This window comes from Lolium rigidum, chromosome 1 (genome assembly GCF_022539505.1).
Source record: "Lolium rigidum isolate FL_2022 chromosome 1, APGP_CSIRO_Lrig_0.1, whole genome shotgun sequence".
NCBI classification, from domain to species: domain Eukaryota; kingdom Viridiplantae; phylum Streptophyta; class Magnoliopsida; order Poales; family Poaceae; genus Lolium; species Lolium rigidum.
In genome coordinates this window covers 61,572,811-61,591,397 of record NC_061508.1, presented here as the reverse complement: position 1 = coordinate 61,591,397, position 18,587 = coordinate 61,572,811, and the positions used below count along the sequence as shown (strand labels likewise).

The 18,587-nt window shown below is 43.7% G+C and overlaps 1 protein-coding gene across 1 annotated transcript; it reads right to left on the bottom strand.

The window, feature by feature from the left end:
- Positions 1–523: 523 nt before the first annotated feature.
- LOC124708701 (type I inositol polyphosphate 5-phosphatase 5-like) lies at positions 524–9,936 on the bottom strand. Its single transcript, XM_047240374.1, has 14 exons — positions 9,886–9,936; positions 9,738–9,800; positions 7,243–7,386; positions 7,076–7,148; positions 6,802–6,999; positions 6,410–6,684; positions 6,242–6,322; positions 2,787–2,841; positions 2,525–2,705; positions 2,232–2,336; positions 1,273–2,118; positions 1,066–1,174; positions 835–983; positions 524–755 (listed from the first exon to the last, which is right to left on the bottom strand). Exons 1-14 carry the CDS (start codon positions 9,934–9,936, stop codon positions 524–526), a joined length of 2,562 nt encoding a protein of 853 aa, XP_047096330.1.
- Positions 9,937–18,587: the final 8,651 nt, after the last annotated feature.

Here is an 18,587-nt window from a genome sequence, read left to right as displayed (position 1 = left end):
CAAATTTGAAAATTGTTTAAATTTTAAAAATGTTCAAATTCTAAAAAATCTCATATGTAAAATAATATTAAATTTCTGAAAATAATGTTTTTTCAATGTTAAAACTTTGGATTTAAAAACATTTTAGCTTTTAAAAACGTAAAAAAGAAAAGACAGAAAAGAAAAGAAAAGAAAAGGAAAAGACAAAAGAATAAAGAAAAAGTGTAACAAAATGTTGGGCCGGCCCAAACCACCAACTAGGGGTGTGCGGCGCCTGGTCCGTGCCGACCAGGTCAGCAAACAGCATCCCCCTTGCACGATGGCTTAATCAGCAGCCGACGTCAGCGAACTGAGACTTCGTAGTACTATTAAGTTTCAGCTGACTGATCTCCAGTTGCACCCAAACCTTTTACGTTTTTGGCCTGACAGATCGCTTCGGTTAGTAGCAGACATTAGCCTGACAGATCAATGGTTGGTCGCTACAATCTTCTCTGATCCTTAGTAATTAAGCTCCCTACATACATGATACGATTACAGGACGCAGCTACGACGATGGCTCAACGGAGCTGCCGTGCGTCTGCGGGGACGCCGTCTTGTCACAGCCGATCCGCGCGGCGAGCGAGTGGCAGGTCCTCATCTTGCCGCCGCCCTCGACGCCCGCATCCACCTCGACGGCGAACACGCCGCAGACCGGCCGGTGGTCGGAGAACCTCGACTCGCCCCGCAGGTACTGCAGCTGCTCGACGCCGTCGCCGTGCCACAGTATCCGGTCACACCTACGCTGGCAAGCAGTCATCAGTAACTTAACTTTTACCTGGCACTCGCAACTTTCAGAAATGTGTATGTGTGCCATACCATGCAGGCGTTCGCCGCTTCTTCTTGGACTTAACCGTCTCGCCGGCGTACGCGTCGGAGTTGTGCGTGTACTTGTACGTCGGCGCGAAGCAGATCTTGCCCTCCTTCCAGCCCACAAACACCCTTCCTGCCTCCCGCTCGATCATCAGCTGCAACCAAAGTACCAAACCATGTCAATCTGGTGTTCCTCAGTGTCTGAAATTTTATTTTGCAGTTCAGACAGTGTCATACCTGATCTTTCAACAGGAGAGCGTCCCAGTCGTTGTCCTCCAGCAACGTTCTCGTCTCGTCGTAGCTGAGTGAGACTCGGTAGTTCAGGTCGCCGAGCCATATCATCTTGCTGCTTGAATTTCACACCAACCCAAGAATGTTAGTTCACATAAAAGTAAAACTGGGGCAAGGAAACTGAACAAGAGAAAGATTAACGTGCGCGCGTACTCGTGGTCGATTATTCGCTCGGGGAGGACGCGGTGCGCGGCGGACGGGGGCTTGCAGGCACGGGGAAAGTGCGCACTCTTGAGGATCTCGGCGACGTCGGCGTTCCGCCTGACCTCGTCGCCCTCCTTCTCGCCGGAGGCCAGGTGGCTGCACACGAAGCAGAGGCTGGTGTGGTGCAGCGTCATGCTCATCGCGATGCACCCCTTGTTGCCCAGCCACCGCATGATGCCCCTGCCGACGCAGTCCACCCGGAGGTGGCCGACGTGCTCCACCAGCTCCCTCTTTACCCACACCGACAGGAATAGCCCCACCATCTGCTTGCTCGCGATCAGGCAGTAGCTCATCCCGCCGCCGTCGTCCGTCGGCTCGCCCTGGGCCGGCGTGGCAGCGGCGGTGCCGGCGGAGTCTTCGTCCCAGGGGCTGGTGGCTGTCGACGAAGAGGCCTCGCCGGTGGGAGTGCTGGTAGAGGGCGTCTCGGCGCGGTAGACGGAGTCACGCGCCTCGGCGGCGCGGCGGCGTTGGGTAGAGGTCTCGGCGGAACAGTTGCAGGTCTTGACGAGCGCGCTGTCGACGCGGTAGCTGTTGCTGAGGACCTTGAGCGACGGCGTCTGGAAGAAGAGGTTGCCGCTCGAGGACCTGGTGGCCATGGAGTCGCGACGACGAGTCTGCCGGCCCGCGTCGGCCGTGCTAGGGTCCGATGACGCGGCAAGCGGCGGCTCGTCGCTGTCCGACTGCTCTTGCGGATTGTTCAGCGCCTGGTGGATGAGGGCCAGCCACCTCGCCGCCGGCTCGTTGTCCTCCAGGACAAGCACATTACCGGCTGTCAGGGGAACGATCTCCTGGAACCTACACTACATGTAGCGTCAGAATACCGTGCCATGGAATGGGACACAGCAAAGCGATCGTACATGGCATTGCACACCATTAACACACATGGACGAGAAGCGTCAGCGCGTTACCCCAAGACATATATGTCGGAGGACTCGTCCACCTGCAGAAAGTCCTGCAGGTTAAGGCCATCGTTCGGAGTCTTCCCGCCCACGTTCCACGTAGCAACGAACACCCTGCGTGCGTGCAGTAATAGCAATGTAAATTTCACAATCTTGAATAGAGAACTAGTCAGCGACGCTGGAGAAATATTCAGAGATCAGAATTCAGAACAACAGGCTGAGAGCTATCAGTTTAACTACTAGCAAAGATAAATTCACAACATTGATGAGATCAGCAAACAGAGAAATGTCAGTTCGGTAACCTGTATTTGCAGGTATCGTCGTTCTGCTTTTTGGGCGAGTCGACGCAATTCAGGCTCGCGCTCTTGAACCGTACGCGTGCGGCGCTTCGATGCGGTGAATCTGGAACCCCAAATGGGTGCAGGAAAACAGAACAGCTCGTCAGTTTCGTCTTTCCAATTAACCCGAATGAATGTTCCTTGCCTTGTATGCAAAGAAATGTTGCAAAGTGGTAGGTTAGAATGAAAAGAAAAATGAATCCGAATCGGTGCAGAAGAAAATAACCTGAACCGCTGAAACTCTTGCCTTTCTTGCCGAAGATGTTGGACATGATGCACTCCTGGAAAGAGTAGGAAATGCCAAATCAGAGAAGCGCCCAAGCATTATGCAGACAAAATTGCAAAAATCAGAGAAGGATCTTACCTCTCTCGTCCTCGCGGTTTATGTAATCTGGCGTCTAAGGGCAGGAGACATCGATCATGGTTTGGACATCCCCAAGCATTCGGTCCAGGTATATACCTAGCTACGGCATTGCTGCCGCTTTGATCGAGAGGGTGTCGTGGAGGTGGAGGAAATTTTGTTTCTTCTTCGAAAGGGAGGAGCGTGGGGATCAGGAGGAGAAGGGGTGGGGAAAACGGAGAGGAAAACTGGGCGGTAGGGAGGGACTTGTGTGATCGCGGGTGCAACCGCCCGGCATGCATGCATGCAGCCATGCAGGGCGTTGGTGCTCGTCGTTCAACTGCCTAGCTACTTCACACATGTTTTTATGTCCTCTGCTTTTTTTCCCTTTTTCTTTTAACAGGAGTTTTATGGTACCCTCAAATAAAAAATATAGCCCTTTATTTTTATCTATCCAAAGCTAGCAAGCCGCCTCATTAAAAACCTTCCAGTCTCCTTCGGTACCCTGGTAAGGAAAAGAGTGCGTCTAAAACTTGCTGCTGAAATCAATGTTCGTTTACATCATTGCTCAAAAGAGCTACAACATTAAGAGCATCTACTAACACATGATTAGGTGGATCTCCCTCCCACTGAATTATAGTATCTGACTCAAAACAAACGGTTTGATGAATCCTGGAGGGTCACCATCCCAAATCCAAAGATCCACATGATTTCATACTAGTGTCAAAAACCTGACCGGTATTACCGGTGCCAGTTTTGGCACCACACTAGAAAAAGGTTGTAGTTGGGCCTGACCCAATATAAGCCCAACACGTTAATCTTATATGTGACACATCTCCAAAAAAAAAATTAATTCATTACCTTCTATTCCGCGAGTCGACCTCGTTGGCTGGGTGTCACCGTCGATTTCTCGATGGGGAACTCCGCCACCGCCGCCTCAGCCCCTCTCGCTGGCATGTATTTCTATTGCGCTAAGATCTCCACCTACCCTGTCACGACCGCGACTACCGCAACTTCTCATGTATCTATAGTTGATGTACTAGGCACGTCTGTTAAGCCGGACATACACAAGATATGTGATCAGATGAGATCTAGCAAGGAACCCGCCGCTTGATCGTGACAGCTGCGTGAACACAATCGTTGTCTCAACCTGAAAGAATGGGTGCTATAAAGTGGGGAAGCGACAAGGACTCCCTAGAGTTCAAGGACTATTGCGAAGGTGTGGGCATTAAATTGCAGTTTGCGTCTGTGACACATCCACAAACCAATAGCCAAGTTAAAAAAGCAAACGGCCTCATATGCAATGGCATCAAGAAGCGCCTGCTAGCGCCACTCGAAAAAGCAAGTCATGCTTTGTCGACGAGTTACCCTCCGTGTTATGGAGCTTGTGAACAACACCAAACGCAGCAACTCAAGAAACTCCTTTCTTCTTGGTTCATGGTGCTGAAGCTGTACTTCCAATAGAAATAGAACACAATCTCCTTCAGTTGTGAAAAACGAAGAAGAGGCCTCACAAAGGGCACTCGAAGATGACGTTGACGCAGTCGATGAAGGAAGAGACGTCGTGTTATCCAGAGTAAGCGCATATCAGCAGAACCTCAAGAATTACCACAGTCGCCGATTGCGACCTTGATCCTTTGAAGCCGGAGATTTAGTTCTTCGACTCAAGCAAGATGGCCATGAAAAACTGGAGTCTCCATGGTTGGGGCCATACATCATCAGAGATTATCCCAGGAGGAGCGTATCGACTAAAAGACAAGAAGACAGGCAAAGACGAGGGGAACCCGTAGAACGGTGCACAGCTGCGAAGTTTCTACGTGTAGGAAGCAGCAGTCAAGACTTGGGAACACCATGTAAACATACAATGTACTTGAACATCTAGCAAGTTTTCAGAAGCAATCTTTTCCTTTCAGGGTACCGAGTGAGAGTGAAAGGTTTTTAATGAGGCGGACTTGCTTGACTGAAATATAGCATGGTTGAATAAAGATAATGGTATCGAGAATTATTATTTCTTGTCGCAAAGTTCAGGCTCGGGGGTCTAGACCCGCAAAATTCAATAAACCTAACTCGACGAAAATCACATTTTCGCCTTGGCTTAAAATAAGCCTCGTGAATTCAAATAATAAACAACCTTCCCCACGCCAATACTCGGGGGCTGGGAGGAAAGTTACTGTTCAAAAGAGTTGATCGTCACAAATTTGCTTTGGCGTCATAAACGTCTCGCAAAATTATAAACACAACACGAAAATATAGTATATATCAAAAAAAGTGTTCATACAATATGTGATCTAATGCTGAAGCAACAGACTACACAACAAATACATATTTACAACGTTGCGTCTTGGTTCAAACCTCACGCAGTAATCAATATAAAAGAGTTTTTCTAACCATTTATCTATATTCTGTTTGGCTGCAAGCATCTATTGTGTGGAGTTGTCATATAGGAACTCTTTGAAGAAGGAAGTATCGACTTCAAGCAGCTTATCAATCATTTTTTTCCGCAACATCTAAAACAGCCGCGATATGTCGGTCAAGTTTTATCCTTTTCTTCGAGCTCTTCAAAAGAACACCCTGCACGACTTCGTCCAGGTCCATCTTCGGGTAATAAATCCTAAGACAGATCAAAGCAACGTTGGCACCAGCAAACATTTGAGCTTTCACGAAGTTATGGATGTTGCGCATATCTTTAAATTTCTCCAATCAGCCGAGTAAGATTTTCGGGCTGTGGATTACGAGGAAACATAGAATTATTTACCATGCCCAGTGTGTTGTTGCAGAAGTCAAGAAACTCTCGAGTCTGGGTAGCACGATCTTAGCATTGAACAATACGACGATAGTGTGCTTCATCTGCCCAGAAATCAATAATTTTTTTTGGCAAGGCGTGTGAGACTATCAAATCACATGTTCTTCAGATTTCAGGGACTCTTGCGCTTGAAGAAGAGCAGTTTGCTCATGATCCGATGATTTCCGCGCTTGGTCCAAAGCAGTCATAGTTTGTTTTTGAGCAACTGGAGTTCTTGTCACAGTTCTTCCATCTCCCGTTTCGTCGAGTCAGGTATCGAGGATGCATCTGAGGAGATATGTTTTGGAATTTTGGCTGGTTGCGATGCAGCATGAGATGCATCAGAACATCCAATCTCGGTATAGTTGTCAAAAACTAACTGGAAAGTAAAATACACTTGACATCAATCATCTAGCAAAGTGAACTTTTTCATTAATAGTGATGGTATATTACAATAAGGAGTTCAAAAGATGCAGCCCATAAGGCGCTTACAAGATAATCGGGGTCAACAAAAGGAAAAATATTTACAAATGAAGGAGTACAAGATTGTCTACTTGACCTCCGTCTGAGCAGTGCTGGCAGAAGCAGTAGATTTGAGGTCGAGGATGGAGATGATTTTCTTCGAGAAGGACTTCGCGCCCTTTATCAAAGCAGTTCATTTGTCGTTGTTCAATCCCCGAACAGCAGCAACTTTGGCCTAGTCGACCTTTTCGCTGCTGGCTATCACCAGAGAAATGGTGCCTTCGATGCCAATTTTCATACTTGATTGGCGGTGCGCCAAAGCTGAGTCACCCTTCTCCGTGAAGCATTTGGCGATAAGTTCAAATTTTTCGAGCAATTCAGCCTTCGGGAAGAAATGCGGGAATATGCGTTCAAATGCAACCCGTGCCGCCATCAAGCAATTGCGTGCCAAAGTGCAGTTCATCTCTAGAATTGAGAGAGTGTCCAGGAGGGCGTCTTCTTCCAAGTCCTGGTTCCTGGTGTACATCTCACCAGTTTTTTCTGCTGAAGAAAGAGGTACTTTTGTCAATATAAATGTGAAGCTGGTATAAATAAACAAACAAAATAGTGGCGAAAGGAAAAAAGAAACATTACTTGAGAATCTAGAAGATTGCGTACCAAGACGCACAATAATGTGGGCTTCTCGTTTTGCAATCTTCTCTTCTTTTTCACTCAAAGAATGTTCAGCGGCATGGAGTCTGTCTCCAAGATCTCCAACACTCGCAGCTTCCTGTTCAGCTTTTTCGCAAGCTTCCTCGCTAGCTCTGAGTTCCCTCTCCAGTTCGTTGGCACGCTTCTCAGCAAGATGCAACGCTTCTGAATAAAAGAAGGGATCACGGCATAAGAAAAAAAACAAAGAATAGTTAGGCAATATATAAAATATAGAACTTACTTCTCAAGGAGTCGGCCTCGTCGCGGAACCCGATATATCGGGAACCTATGTCGATCATCTCCTCCATCACATGCTGCAAAATTGTCGACACATAAAATAAAAGCATTGAGAAGCTAGCATTCCTCGAGTAAAAAAAAGTATGATCAAGCAATTAAGGAAAAACTTACATCGTCAAGGAGAGGTGTTGATACACTCCCGGTGGCAATAACATCCTTACCAGTAACACCTGTCCTTGGTTTTTTCTTCAATGCTCGAGGGCTGCGTGGCACATCCGAAGATTCCGGGGAAAATTTCGGATCCTCGGAGATGACCTATGTATGAGATGTACTCGTAATTGCTGGTTCGGAAACATCGACTCCTGGATGCTCCTCATCATCCATGTCAACAAAGTACAAGGAAAGTTCAAATATAAGTATAAAGAGGTCAAGTCAAAATAGTCGACTGAAATAAAAGGCACACTTACGAGCTTATAACCGCAGCAGGATCGTATGGTTTGGATGTGCCAGAGGGTTCTTCATCGTCTCCCCTTTTCCTTTTGCGTTTCTCTAGGGAAGCCGCAGGAGGAATAGAGTTTTTTGGGAAGAGATAGAGGCATGAACTGACTATGAAATCCTATCAGATGAACCCGCACTCTTTTCAGATTCCGCGGGTTCACTGTCGCGAACAAAAGTTTCTTGCGAGTCATCAGTGATGATCGCTCGCTTAGGTACATCTCCACCTTCGGGAGTGGGAGGAAGCGAAGAAAGAACCTGATGACCCTGCATAATGAAACCGCGAGTTAATATAGTGGAAATATTAAATACACCAGAAAAGTAAAAGCAACAAAACTCGAGAAAAGTACTCACGGTGGGAAGAGCATGGGTACTGCTAAATGGTTCCACACGGCAGGAGGAAAGAACTGGAGAATTTTTGCTGAGTGAAGTAAAGCGGCGTACTAGTTTCTCCAAATCCTTCACAGAGAGGTCTTCGGAGATTCTAGTAGCATCACCAGCACCAGAGTATAGCCAGAGGGGACTCGTGCCATCCTAGATGGGCTGCACTCGAATTCGTAGAAAATGTGCAATGATTTGCACCCCCGACAACACTCGCCCTTGGGTATTTTGCAGAGCTGTGATCTGGGAAATCAGGGACTCGGTGGCCGCCAATTCTTCGGGTCACTAGTAAAATATGAGTCTTCTATAACGATTTTAGTTCGTCAGCGAATGTGCAAAATCCGTCACGGAGGCCTCATACTGACGGTTTGCAGGACCGTGGCAGATATCGCGTCACAGATGGCCCGGATGAAAGTTAGGGAGGCGCGTCACAGATCCATGACGGCACAGCCCAATCCCGAAGCCCACCCGGCCCGGTCCGTCGTGACGGCCATATCCATCATAGCACTTGTCCCCTCTGCCAGCGACCGTTGTGTCACTGTCAGGTCAATGATTAACATGTCAGTCCGGTCGGTTGACTCTCGTTTTTGTTGTCTAGCGAGGAGACCGTGACTCAGCTTCATGCGCGTGGACTAATAAAATGCAGACATGTGGCCCATTGAAATAGCAGCCACGCGGACCAATAAAAAGTTTCATAGCTGCAACCTGCACCGTACGAGATGTCCATCCGGCTTTTGACACGTGCATCCACGTGGTCGTATCGCAACGCGACACATGTCGAATGTGCAGGTGCCACGTGGCACACCTCAAATGGGCCATCTATGGCCCATCGATCCAACTTGGATATGATTTCGAAGATCCATGTTATGGCCTTAACTGCTACAGGTTAAGCCAGCCCATAAAAGGCGGCCCATGATGTTGTTGGTTTTTGTTGGGCCATCTACAGGCCGCCAAGGAAGGTCTATAATTTCCAAGGCCCAAGTTACGACATTACTGCCATAGGTTAGGCCAGCCCATAACAGGCAGTCCATGGTGTTGTTGGTCATTATTGGGCTGTCTACAGGCCGCCAAAAAAGGCCTATTTTATTCTTCTTGTTGGGCCCATTATAACATCATGCGTCCACTTATAATGAGGCCCAAGTAAGGATTCGATGATTTACGGGCCCAATTCTGGGCTTGTACAGGCTAGACATATAGCGCCTGTTAAGGCCCAGATAAAAAGTACCGGGCTAAATTTGTTTCAATGCATCCGACAACGGCCCAGTGGGCTTTACATGACACCATTACGGCCTAGTCGTCAAAAAAAAAATTACAAACGACATATTACATGACATAATTACAGGTATAATTACAGGCAAATAATTTAATCATAAAGCACCATTGGCACTGTCTAAAACTACCTATTGTGGTGGACCATGGCAGCGCCAGTCCGTAAATCGAAATAACAGTTATCTGAAACCAGGGAAAATATAACAGTTCAATTCATGACCATGGCACCACTAGATCAACACGTTTCTGATCTCTAGCTTTGTTGCCGTATAATTTTAGTCAATGTATCAATTGTTCCTTCCATGTCTGCCCGCTTTTTTTCTGCTTCTTGTACGTGGCTGGTCAGCTCAACCATTTGATCATGTTGGTTCTTAACAACATCTTGTAGCTTTGCACTACCCCTCTTCTCTCTCTCCAGTTCACGACCGATTCCTTATTTTCGATCCAAAAGGAATAATAAGTCCCACATTCCGAAGAAAGCCAGGTTTTGCTGTATTTTTTGACAGGACCTCAGATAAAACCTGGATCTCAGTCTTGCGTCCTCCATCTACCGTAGGTATAGCTAGCTGCTTTTCCATCTCAGCCTTCATTTGCAATGAAGCAAACAGGTTACCACATACACTAAGATACAACAACTTATAAAAGGTTACCCTATGAAAGTTGACTTACGATTGCATCTTTTACAGTGGAGGAGAAGCCATTTTCCGGCTGAAGTGGCATTCCTTGAATATATCTAGAGGAGTGGGTTCTTTACCCTTGTACTTGTCTCCCTGAAATCAAACACATACATGAAGCTAGCTTACAGGTTCTATGGGGATCTGGTCACAAAGTTTCATATAATTCTTGTTTCTCATGTAGATAACCATCAAGAGTGGTACACTTCAAAGCATCGAGCATGTAGATATAACATACAGATTTGCAGGGAAGCAATGATGCGAACGAAAGTTCATACAAATAGGTACCAATTAAAACAGGAGTTTAGTTTAATGGAAACATGTACATCACAGTATTAAACCAAGAACTCGATGCAATAACACAGAACGATCATATAAATGAGCACATGCACTGAGCAAAATAAAAATCAAAATGACCACCAAAACTATAAACATCCATCACTTGTTACCAAATTTTGGAAGTGCACTTCGTAGCTTCATGACCCAGTTGATTGATGGTATTGAACCTTAGAACGAATTTTTTTGTTGGCATCACATATCTTCTGCAGGAATTGTAGAATTAGTAACTAAGTACATTACAATGTATAAGGCAAAAACTTTGAGTTCATAAAGGAACTGACCACCGTTTTGGGATGCCTCTAGTGGTCTGCTAGCGCTCCACTCATCGTTATTCATCGATGGAACTGGACTTTATTTTGGCACGTCATTTGGATCTGTGTCAAAGTACTTCTTTTTAAGGAGGTACCGACATTGCCGAAGGCCTTTCTGAAGAAGGTTTGTACAATAATTTTTCACTGGTGGGAATTTTATGTCCATCTTACCACTTTCCTAGTGACATGAAAGAGCATGGATAAACGAATGATAGACTCCCAAAATTAGCAGCTTCAAATAAAGATTACAGGTGGTGCAAAGGCCGCACTTACCGCAACTTTACTGTAATAGTTACAGAGAAACCCAGCGCCCCCCTTGTACTTACTCCAATGCGAACGAACATGCACAAATTTCCTGACTGCCTTGTTGCATTAAGTCGCAATGTTTGCAGCAATTTGAGTTGGCACGGGCCTGGTCTTCCCTTTTGGAATGACGACAATAAGTGTGGCATCCGGAGATTCCGACAACCTGCTGGGTCCTTTTCCCTCTTTCTCTACAATTTCCAGAACATCATCTCCTTCGACGTCTGGATCAACATATAAAATACCACTACTTAGTATATCACAGTATAAAGGTCTTAATCCTGGAGGAAACAGACAAAGAAATACATGAAACATGCCTTCAGCCGCATGTTCAACCTGAGTTGAACTACCAGAGAATTCAATATCCATAAGTATATGTGCAGTAGAATCATTAACTCTGCTACAGCCTAGAAAGAAGAAGTCAGCAAAAAGGCCATCGTGCAGCTCACCATAATGCAAGTAAGCAATTCGTATTAGAACTTACCTGAAGCAAAAGAGTGTACTAGACGCAAGGATCTGCATAGCGTTGAGCTAAGATCCGTTTTTCGTCGTTTATATTTTGGCGAGGCACTTCTGGAACTACTTGTTTCACATTCAACATGTGTTCCCATTGATAATTCTCTACTGGGACTCGTGCTGGGACAAGTGGAAGCTGGCAGGACAGGAGATAATCTTTCCGTTCCTGGCTGGATTGCTGTTGCATCTGAAGGCATTTGGTCAGCCCTCTGATTCTTCCTGGTAGTAGGTTTCTCCATCCCCTTGTAAGAAGCACGATATGGATTGATCAACCAAGTATAACAACATACATGATAAGGCAAGACATAATGGACGAACGAGAACCTTAGCTTTCAAGGTAGCGGGTAAGGTCTTAAGCTTCTCCTGAAATAAGGGTTCAAAATATGTATCTCCTTCGTGGGGCGGAGACAGGCTAGTAGAACTGAAAGCCGGCAGACCAGAAGATCTGTTCATTCTTGGCTGGATCATGGTTCCATCTGAAGGCATCCGTTTATCCCTCTCATTGTTCGTGGCAGTAGGATTCTCCGTCCACTTGTAAGAAACACAATAGGGATTGGTCAAGCAAGCATTACAGAAATTAATTTGCATTTGCAATCAAGCAACATATATGATAGGTAGGACATGATGGACGAACTAGCACCTTAGTTTTTGAGATAGCGGTGCAATTCTGATGATTCTCGTGAGCTATCATGGTTCCATCTGAAGGCATCGGTTTATCCCTCTCATTGTTGCTCGCAGTAGGATTCTCCGTCCCCTTGTAAGAAACAAAATAGGGATTGCACAAGCAATCATTACAAAATTAATTTGCATTTGAAATCAAGCAACATATATATGATAGGTAGGACAGAATGGACGAACTAGCACCTTAGTTTTTACGATAGCGGCGATGGTCTGATGCTTCTCGTGAGCTAGAGATGAGCTGATGCAACTGGCAGCTGGCAGGGCAGGAGACTGGATCATGGTTCCATCTGGAGGCATCTGCTTAGCGGCCCTCTCGTTGTTGATGGCAGTACATATCTCCGTATCCTTGTAAGAAACACAATACAGATTGATCAAAACAAGCATGGAAACAATTAGTTTGCGTATTCAATCAAACAACATATATGATACAGCAGAGCTTAAAGGACGAATTAGCACCTTAGCTTTGAAGATAGCAGGTGAGGTCTGAAGATTCTTCTGAGGTAATAAGAGTCCCAGATATGTATCGCCTTGGTGTGCCTTGGATGCCGATATTGTGTTGCTTAGATGCTTTGTTTACTTCCTTACCACTATTTTTCTGGGAATGTTGGGGTGCAAGCAACATTTCTACACGAGAATTCGTCAGTTGGGTACCATTACGTACCATTTCAAGGAAACCCTGATTATTTGGTCTCATTGGAGGATTTCTTTTAGCTGCATTTAAGATAACGAGCACAAACATAAGATGTGTATTAACATGTAGGATGTGTGCGATCACTACAAAAAATGTGTTAACTAGTGACCTTATCACAGTGACCAAGAATAAACTGGTCATAACTCTACGACCTTTTCGCAACAAATGGTCGTTTGCCGTTTCGGAGGGTCCAAAGCCTAATTTTCTATGACCATCCTAGTCAGAAAGGTCTTAACTCGATCTCATGAATTGGTCGTAGAGAAAATGATACAACTTAGGACATCATCCTTAGCCCATTACGACTAATTTGAATGGTCATGACTGCCCACTGACGATGCTTTAAAATGACTTGTCAGCCACCTCAACAATTTCGTCTATTTATCATGTCGATGTGTCTGAATAGAAATAGATTTAAATATACAACTGACATGTGGAACTCATACATTGACATTTTAACTGGTAGGTCCAAATACACAACTATCTAATGACATCACAGACGGACCAAAGTGACATGTGCGGACTTTTGCTTAAGTGTCCATACATATAACTATGCTTAATTCTCCACTAACACATGGGACCCATTAACCACATATGACATACGGGAGCCATATGGCTCATTTGATTTGGTATGTGGACACTCCTCTATAGCTAGAAGCCATGAAACTGCTACCCACAGATCAGCCTCCTAGAGATGATCACAGCCATCTAGAAGAGCTCCATCCAACGCCCAAAATCATTCCAAAATATCAGCTCACCTCACCTCCTGTAATCCCGCGCTGAAATTTGGTTTGCGCGCCCAATGAAATCTAAAGTTATGCTCAGTAGGGCGTGGAGGACCAAAAATTGAGCCCACACGCGGGAGACAGATATGTTGAGCCTGGGGCGAAATCCACTCTAGACTCCCAGCCCACCACGACCTACACTCTCCTACCGCCTCCTCCCTCCCCTTCCTCCACCTGCGCCGCCGGCCAAGATCCCGCCCAACTCCGGCGAGGCCCTGCCCCGCTTACCCCCGCCCCCTCCCCCTTCTCTCTACTAGATTTAGATGTGCGCCTTGGCGCACGATCCCATAAAATTTGCATCGATTTACATTTTATAAAACGATAATAGAAATAAGGTCAAAAAATGATAATGCGTTTTGTACTGATTTAAAATTAAACACATCAAGAGAACAAAGTTTAAATGTTCTATAGACATACCATGAGAGATAATAATTATAATTCTAATAGGGTTTCCATAAATACGTGTTAACTCACCCAAGCTTACTAACAAACTTACGCGGATCAGAAAAAATCATGTAAATTTTACGGTAGAACCAAAGGCAGGCAAACAAAAGTTGGTTGGAGCTATTGGCAAGCCAATCTGAAACATAACATATATCCATAAAATAATGTTTTAGGTACATAAGTTTTCTATATGGGGAAATAAACCAGGGCTGTGTTATGCGTCAACTCCATCGCTGGGTAGAAGTTATATGCAAAGAAATACAACACGGAACGTAACCGACTGATGCATAGAACAAATATAGGTGCAGCTCATCACGTTTGCACTCCTTCCGGAGAACTGATCATCTTCAGTGGAGTTGAAGTTCAAGTGTATGAAATGTAATTATTTGCTTTCTATATCTCCTTAGTTGATTTGAATCGTTGAAGGTCACAGGCAGCCTTGTCAGCTAGAATAAGAACCAAGTCAAGATTGTATTTTGGATCCGTTTCTCCGGGCTTGCATACATCGCCTCTGAAAGTATCCCAGAACCTGCTAAACTGTCTTATTTTGTCAGTCACTTGCTGCAGGAGACATTAAATAGAGCTCTTGTATAGAGGAAATGAAATGAAATCATGAGTGATCAAAGTTCCACAAAATATCACCGAAATCTCAAATGCCCCATTTAAGTTTCTGAAGACAAAAAGAAAACATATCAGAATCAATTTCCCAACACGCAGATTATTTAACAAAAGCAATGTGACTGGAAATCCAGAAACTGAGTAGTATTTTAATAGGAGAGGGGGAAAATAGAGAGCTCAGGCATCATGAACAATAGGAACAACCAGAATCAGTTTCCCAACATGACGATCAAATGTCCACCATTATCTGTACCTAGAAGCATTGATAAATAGGAACAACCAGAACCAGTTTCATAAAATATGAAGCAATGCATGATAACGACCAAGACCTCTCATCTTGAGATGATGCCATCAAGGAAGTACCATGCCAAAGCATAACTTGGAGAAGAGGGAATAAGCATGAACAATTTCACCATCTAGAATGCATTGAAAAATATGTAAATAAAATGCGCAAAAGGACTGAGGCCTCACATCTTCGGATTAAATCATGAAGGCAGTAGCATGCGAAAGCAGAAAGACAAAACTTCGGTCATGATGCATTTTAAAAAAAGTGGCGTTCAGGATAACTGACCTCCATGTATGGTTTCTGGTGCTTCTCATAGATGAGGCAAAGAGTGGCTTCAATTGCTGGATTGCATGGTCACCCAAATAATGTGCCTTTATCAATTTTTCAGGCGAGGGGAAAAGATGCTGCAGTTGAACACAACCAATTATCATTATGGAACTAAACCATACTAACCAAAAGGCATGATACCGGGAAGTTTACCTTTTCTACTTTTTGCAGCAAGGGCACAAAAATATGAGTCATAAATCATCACTGAGCAGCCACTCAGTTATTAATCAAGACCATCAGCAAAGCTCCATCAAGGCCATCAGCTAAACTGAGCCATAAACTCCAATTTTTATTATACCTGCATGTGTGGATAGTAAGCAAGCACATTATTAAAATCCTTATTCTGGTCTTTTCAAACCGCTGGAATGCAAGTGACTGGAATGAGATAACAAGCACTAATGCTACCGGTATATATACCCAAGAAATAGTTGACTGATCATATTACAATAAGATACTAATGCACCAATATGAGTTTGCAGGAGAATTAACTAAAAATGCATTGAGCCACCTCTCCATGAACAAATTAATCGCAAGAAAATGTTTTGTCAGGTAGTTATGGCTTTGTCTAATCCTACAGGAATCAAAAACACGCTGACTTGCTGAAAAAAACTTCTGCAAAATTTGAAGCACCAAGCATAGCAACTTTCTCTGGTCCAAATGAACGGATTAAAGTGATGACATGATTAAGCGCAGAACTGTGCCAAGTTAGTGCATAATAATAAAGTAATGGCATTTGCATCACATATAGCACGCATGAAGGATGGAAGTATGGAACTACATCCTGATCATGCTCAGTAACAGTAACATCATAATGCATCTCCGATCAAGAGCAACATTTCCATCTGCCGTACGACGCATTTGCGTACTGCAGTGTATCCCCATACATATATTCTTGTCTCTTAGGAAATGAGAAAGGATTGCTTAAATCCCAAACCAGTAACCCTCATTGTTGAGGCTGAAAGCATCAGGTTCCCTTTCAAAATAAAAGGGGTGGCCCTCTCCATTCCAGGGGTCACAAGCAAATCCCACAGGTATAGTTTATGCATTTATCTGATTGTTTGTACCATGCAAGGTGTGGTTGCAGACTGATATTTAAAAAATTCAGAAATTGCAGGCAGTGCATATCAAATAGAACAATTCCTAGAATTAAACAACAAAGGGTACCACTATATTTATTACCTTGCAGAAGTTATCGATGCATCACGCAGGTACCACAATTTTAAGCTGGGATCCAAAAACTTTGGGCTAGTTATCCTGCATAATTAAGGGAATTTGTTCAAACTAAACAGCTCCAACAAACAAAACAATTTGATATAAGCTAGGGATATGGGACTGGAAGCTTTGGAGAAAACCAAAGACAAGAAGCTATAGAGCTACCTTAAAAGTTTTTTTCCAAAAATTAACAAAGCTTACAGATTCTTATATACGAAGAAAGGATATGTGCAGAGAGGCCATTGACTGATTAAGAAATCTCACCTTTCTTCTCCACATTAACATATCTGCATGGTGAAGAAGGAAAGGTCGAAATAAAAAGAAGTGATGGATAGTATCATTGGCTGCGCGATATTTAATCTGCCGTACGACGCATTTGCATACTGCAGTGTATCCCCACATATATATTCTTGTCTCTCAGGAAATGAGAAAGGATTGCTTAAATCCCAGGCCAGTAACCCTCGTTGTTGAGGCCGAAAGCATCAGGTTCCCTTTCACAATTAAAGGGGTGGTCCTCTCCATCCCAGGGGTCACAAACAAATCGCACGGGTATAGTTTTTATCTGATTGTTTGTACCATGCAAGGTGTGGTTGTAGACTTATATTAATGAATTTCAGAAATACCATGCAAGGATTATTATTGTTAAGTAGTTTAGAAAACGAAAATAGGGGACACATATAGGTGAAGAAAAAACAAACCTAACTTTGCTAGTTAAGCCTTGTGAAGTTTAACCCTGAAAGAGCAGCGAACCTAGGATAAAAATCTTAGGTTTCCTAAAGGTTACGTGCCTTTGTGTGAAGGAAAAAACTTTATTCATCTGTTAAATATATATAACCACAATATGTAACCATGTGTATTACAAATAGTAATGGTGCAATTTAGAACTATACTGATGTATCATAGTTTCTACACAACAGAATGTTTTAGAGATCGGATGCATCAGACAAGGATCAAATGCATATTTCCTGACATAATTAATCATGTAAACATTGCATTGCATACACCAAATAAAGAGTGATGACATCCAGAAGAACTGCATAAAAATCAATGACACAAAAAACTCACTTGACCCGATGATATTCAAACACAGTTGCATACGTTAAACGATTGAGAAGGCCATCCACCAGAAGCTTCATATTCAATTCATTTATGTATCATAAAATTGGAAGACACCTATGAGGCGTTGTGCAAGATGAAGAGGGGGCAGAGGAGGCTTAGCTCGATCAAATAATAAGCTAAATCGAGAGGACACCACACACTGGTTGATAGAATCAGCACCTGTAGGAAGAACATGGGCATGAATTTAAGCTATATGTAGCATCAGGAATGCAATAGTTGCATTGCATACACCAAATAAAGAGTGATGACATCCAGAAAAACTGCATAAGAATCAATGACACAAAAAACTCACTTGACCCAATGATATTCAAACACAGTTGCATACGTTAAAGGATTGAGAAGGCCATCCACAAGAAGCTTCATATTCAATTCATTTCTGTATCATAAAATTGGAAGACACCTATGAGGCGTTGTGCAAGATGAAGAGGGGGCACAGGAGGCTTAGCTCCATCAAATAATAAGCTAAATCGACAGGACACCACACACTGGTTGATAGAATCAGCACCTGCAGGAAGAACATGGGCATGAATTTAAGCTATATGTAGCATCAGGAATGCAATAGTGTGATGGTAAAGAATAGGAATACTTGAAAAGGTAACCATAAGAATTTGGTATATAAAAATTATTTTCATCTGCACATGGTGACAGACAATTTTTAAAAATCTCATCACAACTCTCCTCTTCTCTGAAAATGATACATCAGTTGTATTAGCTTGATATAAAACCCAGCTGAGAGCAGCAAACAAATATAAAGCCTATGACCATGTGAACTAAAGATACATAGAGCATTTGGATAATTCAAATTGGATTAATAAGCTATCGTTTCCTAAAAACTGCCCTTCAAATACATAAATAGAAACTTTTTTCCCTTTTGCCTTTTAGAAAGTTAAGCCATCTCATATTAGCGAGACACCAAGAGGAATTCGCTATTAAAATATATTTTAACCACATGTCGGTAGTATCTCCACAAGCCCCTGAACTACCGTGTGAGAATTCATGACATTTGTTATTTTATGATGCCACAACATCAAGTACTTGTAGGGAATGAAGAATCAAGGAAATTAAAAC

Excerpts from the sequence above, each read along its gene's own strand:
- LOC124708701 (XM_047240374.1), bottom strand. The coding sequence starts at position 9,936 with ATGCCACTTCAGCCGGAAAATGGCTTCTCCTCCACTGTAAAAGATGCA. Across the intron at positions 2,706-2,786 it reads CAAGAGTTTCAGCGGTTCAG|GCAAGGAACATTCATTCGGG; the intron begins GTTATTTTCTTC and ends TTTGCATACAAG. Across the intron at positions 2,337-2,524 it reads GACGATACCTGCAAATACAG|GGTGTTCGTTGCTACGTGGA; the intron begins GTTACCGAACTG and ends GCACGCACGCAG.